General features: G+C 35.7%; 1 protein-coding gene across 4 annotated transcripts; it reads right to left on the reverse strand.

Moving 5' to 3' along the window:
- LOC109225171 (CBL-interacting serine/threonine-protein kinase 5-like) lies at window positions 369–2,600 on the reverse strand. Of its 4 annotated transcripts, none has more exons than XM_019389760.1 (2): window positions 831–2,600; window positions 369–563 (listed from the first exon to the last, which is right to left on the reverse strand). In XM_019389760.1, the coding sequence occupies exon 1, from the start codon at window positions 2,286–2,288 to the stop codon at window positions 921–923; it is 1,368 nt and encodes a 455-aa protein (XP_019245305.1). In that variant the 5' UTR covers window positions 2,289–2,600; the 3' UTR covers window positions 369–563; window positions 831–920. The 4 variants fall into 4 exon arrangements, with proteins under 4 accessions (XP_019245305.1, XP_019245303.1, XP_019245301.1 ...); XM_019389758.1 differs by having other exon boundaries at window positions 369–571; XM_019389756.1 differs by having other exon boundaries at window positions 732–2,600.

Consider the following 5,921-nt stretch of genomic DNA (forward strand, 5'->3'; position numbering starts at 1 on the left):
TTCAAATAAGGAAAACGATAGAATCAAAAATCATTTTCTTGTAGCCAATAAATTGTTACCAATTGGATGTTTTTGAGCGGGTGCGGTACCTAAACCCAACCAAACAAATTTAAATTATGTAAAAATTGACCTGTTCAACTCAGTGGTGGCATCCCTTCTATGGATCCAGTCGGTGAGCAATATTCTGAGTTGGATACTAATTATTAAATAATCTAAAATGACAATGTGTCATACTGTCATGGAAAATATCTTGCTTAATTAAATAGTTGGAGTTACATTATCTTCCTGTGGACTGGAGTGGGATAGAAAATGAAGTTTTACTTTTGACTACGAAGTTATAAATTTAAAAAAATATAAAGATATTTAACTCTTCAGGAAAATTTAAACACCAAAATTTACAGGTCCACGACTAAGCGTGATCAGGCGATAAAGTTAACATCAAAAGGAGAAGCATGTTAAATTGCTAATATAAGAAGCAAAAATCAAATGCTTTGATATCAAACCTGACCAAATTTTGCATCTGACTTTATAGTCTTGCAACTTTACAAAATCCAGCTAAACACCTATAACACTTCAACCCAAAAAAATAAAATAAGAAGAAGTGACCATCATTCTTAACACCTTTAAACAAGATTCCTGCAAGCTTTGATGAGTTGTGCTTGAGGATGATTAGAGGAAATTAAATGAATCACATCAAGCGAATAATATTTAAAATTAGTTTCAAGAATGACCTGCTCGTAATTCAAATCTCAAGTGGTCTATAATTTACTGAATATCGTAGAAATCACGCATCCGTGTACAAACTTGTGCAAACGAAGCAACACGCATACCTCTGGTAGTCAGTCTATTTCGATCAGTAGGCCGGTGGGAGCGAGACACAAACCCAAGAGAAGGCGAAGAACGTACAAATGTACCAAATCCTATTGCTCCAAGTCCTCTTTGCTATCAACTTCAGCATTTCCACTACTAGTCCCTTGCCATGTCCAAACAATGTCCTTTAAAGCAGGTCTAACTTCCTCTTCACAAAACTTGTTATACTCCAAGGTGTCGCCGGAGGACTTTAAGAACTCGACGACTGTAACCTCCGGCGCCACCTTAAACACCTCGGCGGTGACCAACAACCGCCCTTTCCGGCCTTCCTCTGGGCATTGCATCTTTAACTTGAATGGTTTTGACCTGTAAACCTTATACCTCATAACTTTAGCCATTTTCTCTAATTTCCTCATGACATCCCTAGCAGAACTCCTTGAAGTGAACATGGATGATGCCTTCCCTTTGATCTCAAACAAACTAGACAAGTCAAAACCCGAGGACATCGACGAAATCAACTCGAATGCATTGAAAAATGCAGGGGATGAAGGTGATTTCCTAATGATTCCTCCTTGCTTGCTGCTCATTCCCTCTTCATCATCATTTTCTTGTTCTTTTTCTAGATTTTGTAAATCTTTGATCGAAAACGCCCTTGCAATTGTGAAACTCTTCCTAAACCATGGAACTCTCATGATACCTTGAATCGTTATCCTCCTTTCTGGATCAGCCATCAAAAGTTTAGATATCAAACGTCTTGAATCTACTGAAAACCACATAGGTAACTCGTAATCAGCTTTGAAAATCTTCTTGTACATATTCATCAAATTCTCATCTTGGAATGGAAGAAAACCAGCTAGAAGTACATACAAGATTACCCCACATGACCAAATATCAGCTTTTGCACCATCATATCCCTTCCTCCTTAAAACCTCAGGAGCAACATAAGCTGGAGTTCCACATTGAGTATGAAGCAAACCATCATTTCTACTCAATTGCTCATCAGGCAAAGCCGATAACCCGAAATCAGATACTTTCAAGTCCTCATTCTCGTCGAGAAGGAGATTTTCAGGCTTCAAATCGCGGTGATAGACTCCTCGGCTATGGCAAAAATCAACAGCACTTATCAATTGTTGGAAGTACTTTCTTGCTGATTCTTCATTCAATCTCCCTTTGGATACTAATTTTGCAAAGAGCTCACCCCCTTTAACATACTCCATTATGAAGAAGATTTTGGACTTTGTAGCCATGACTTCTTTGATTTCTACAATATTCGGATGGCGAACACGACGCATCACTGAGATTTCTCGTGTGATTTGCTCCATCATTCCTTCTTTTTGGACTTGGTCTTTCTTGATCACTTTTATGGCTACACTTTCCCCTGTGGATAGTTCTTTCCCATAGTACACTTTTGCAAAAGTTCCTTTGCCTAATAGCTTCCCTATTTCATACTTTTCAAACAACAGTTGCTTCTCCTCCATATTACTATCAGATCTTTCAAAAAAGACTGATTTTTTCTTTTGGGAATTTCAATAAGATGCTAGGAATCAAGAAAACAAGCACATTCACAAATTTAGCTTTTTGAGGATTCAAGAAGCTGCTGAGATAGAAACCAGATTTCAGGAATTTAATGCCCTGATGTGACTTTTAAATATCTAGGATTTCTTGAAATATTCAATGACAAATGGAAATTGGAATAGAGGAAAAGACAGCTCAAGCTGTCTCTAACACGACACTAGTTATATGTTTTTGCCAAAAAACTCTAGTACTAAGGCCAGCATTTCCTGTCCTAATTTTTGAGTGGCTCTAAATGCCTTAAAGTTGAATTTTAAAGTCAGAAGTTGTTAGCTGTCTAACTTCACCAAAATAACGACAATAATCGTAATATATAAAGTAAAATAAATTATATCTAAAATTAGTGATAGCAATTATTATTATTATTGAAGTGGTGGAATTGAACCAATATTAAAGAGGAAAGAGTTGGGAGGTGCTTTAATTGAGGGCCACGAACTGGTGTATGATTAAATAAGAGTTTAACGTGCATGAGAATGAATCAGTTGTTTACCAAGTTAGTACCGTTAAAAACTTAGCTCAAAGCAATAATATAAAATAAAAAAAATAGATAAGAATGTAGGGAGCAAGAGAGAAGAGATTCTTATTTTTTTCATGTATTCAAGTATGTACAATATCACTTCTCATCCTCTATTTATACTATTACATAGAGGTATACAAAAGAATACCATAAACATGACATTAAGTATTTGAGATCATGTAGGAAGATCATGGGGGAGATTATGAAGGTATGTGAGTTACAACCATAAGTATTGGAGTAGTTGGAGTTATGGAGACAATGGAGAAGAGTAGTGGGTGTTACACATTTTGGAGTTATGGACATCCACCATAATCTAATGTTTCATAACACTCCTTCTTGGATGTCTATAGATAATGTGCCTCGTTAAAACCTTACTAGAAAAAAACACCGTGGGAAAAAATCCAAGTGAAGGAAAAAGAGTACACATATCATATAATATGCATTATTTGCTGCCTCATTAAAAAACCTTGCCAGAAAAACCGAATGTGATAAAACCTTAGCTAAAGGAAAAAGAGTGCACCGCGTGCTATACTCCCCCTGACAAAAATATCGCTTGATATCACAGAGACGATGAATTCCAATCTTGTATAACAACTTCTCAATTGCCGAGGTACGCAATGCCTTGTGAAGAAGTTTGTCAAATTATCACTTAAATAAATTTGTTGAACATCAATCATGTTCGAAATAGAACTTTGCTGAAATATGCTCTATTTTGTCTCCGTCGATAGCCATTCTTTCAATTGAGCTATGCATGCAGTATCGTCTTCAATGCAATTGGAATCTTGTTGAATATTAATATAGCAGTACCCTCACGTGCAAATAGATTGTTTGAAAAACGAACTTTAAAAGACATGCCTGCATTTGCAAAACCAACAAAGTCTTGACAGTATTTATTAGAGTAAACAAATCGATATCAAGGATTCCTTTTACAATATAACACTAATTGTATTTCAATATCTTCACATAGGAGTAAAACTATATCTTGCAAGAATATTGTTATACTCATGGTTTTAGCAAGATACATTAGTGCACCAATTGCACTAGACACAAAAATAAATCATGTACGCCATGATTACTCTAATCCACATAAGGATTTGCTGAAGCTTTATTTAATAAATTTTTTGGGAACCTTAATATGCTTCAAACCGTTTAAATCCTTCAATAATTTTTATATACACATGTCAAAATTTTTCAGGTATTGCTAGACTAAAATCTGAAAGCAACTGCATCCACCACAAGAGAACATGTTTCCATATGATCAATGCCAGGACATTTACGAAAATCTTGTATCACCCCAGTGCTTTATTCTTTCAGGTGTTAAGACTATCAGTCCAAAATTTTACGTTTTTCAAGTGAAGTCAATCTTGATTGCGTATTTTTCATTGACCTATCATTTATCTGTCCATATTCTATGACAGATTTGAGCTCAAGATCCTCGTCAATTTTAATAAAAATTGAGTGCTACGTTATATTAACAACATCGTCGACGATTATTTTGCATCGGTTCCATCATCACTCAATAAAGACATAACTTATCGAGATCTCATTATTTTCAGGTACCTGAGCCTCTCCCATGAGGTCTTATAAATTGTTATGTCATGGTGCTCTTATAAAGCACTTGCCTCCTTATTATGATCATCTTGAACATTTGCTCCTCTCCTTCTTCAAGGAGATGTATCTTTAGAACCGATTAGTCTATTACGCTTCATGCGTGCCATAAACTCTGTCCATCATGGACGTTATTCTATTTGGAGCATTAGCAGCTAAAATATGACATTTAGCTGGGTCAGCAAATGCGCCTGACAATATTTTACAAATGAATTATCACTTAAACTTCAAGTTTACATTTTCCTGTACGAGGATCTAAATGTATTCGTATCACTTTTTCAGATGTCCATTTTCTCCCGCTAATGTTGGGATCACCAACACATTTTTCAACCTTCTTTGGGAACCCATATTTGTGCATTGTGGTGACATAATTAAATCATATAGCACATCCATATTTCTAGATGGAAATTATTTGGTTCCTTATCCTGAACCAATTGTGATAGGGAGAATTTATCATAACATGGCTAGATGCGTACTAGTGCTGATGTATATTAAAGGCAAAATACATAATCTACCCATCAAACTTAGGACCAAATCCCTCTTACACACCTGTTGAATACATGTTTTATTTTACACACCAAACCTTTCAAAAGTGTGTCAATTACACACTACTTTTGATCAGCCCCTTTAGTATTTAATGCGTTGTATACACGCGCTTTTATAAATTAAAAAAAAAAACAACGATTCTGTATAATTAAAATAGATTATCCGACCCTTTTCTTAATTCCGACCCATGAAAGATCCAACCCGGTAAGTTAAAAACACCTACACAACCAAATTAACAAACATAAACCCATTTTCCAAGTCCTGTTCTTCATCCCTAAAACTATGAAGATAATCTAACGAGAAGACATCTGGTTGTTGCTGTTTCTTCTTCAGTTTTTCAGGTTAGTATTCACATTTTAAGGTTGTTCAACCCTTTTGATTTGGATGGGTGGGTCGAAATAGTTAGGGTTTATTTGGGTATTTCATCAGGAGTAATTTTAGGGTTTAACAACCCTAACGCCCATTATCATTCTTCTGTCAATTCTCATATTAGTTGTGGAAGGTGAAGAAGAAGATTGTTTGGTTCAGAACATTGTTTGGTTCCTTTAAAGAAGAAGAATATGAAATAAGAGGGAGATGAAGAATTGGGGCAGAAAATGGGTTAAAGAAAATGGGCCCAAATTTTAGTAAATAGCCGTTGTAATTAGTCAGTGAAGGCAGAAAGTAACTATTCACGCGCCCCACTGGTCGTGTTTCACACGCCCCAGAGGCTGGTCAAAAGTAGTGTGTAATTGACACACTTTTGAAAGGTTTGGTGTGTAAAATAAAACCCGTGTTCAACAGGTGTGTAAGAGGGATTTGGTCCTAAGTTTGATGGGTAGATTATGTATTTTGCCTATATTAAATAATACATCTCATACCAAAATTC

This window comes from Nicotiana attenuata, chromosome 5 (assembly GCF_001879085.1).
Source record: "Nicotiana attenuata strain UT chromosome 5, NIATTr2, whole genome shotgun sequence".
Taxonomy (NCBI): domain Eukaryota; kingdom Viridiplantae; phylum Streptophyta; class Magnoliopsida; order Solanales; family Solanaceae; genus Nicotiana; species Nicotiana attenuata.

Excerpts from the sequence above, each read along its gene's own strand:
- LOC109225171 (XM_019389760.1), bottom strand. The coding sequence starts at position 2,288 with ATGGAGGAGAAGCAACTGTTGTTTGAAAAGTATGAAATAGGGAAGCTA.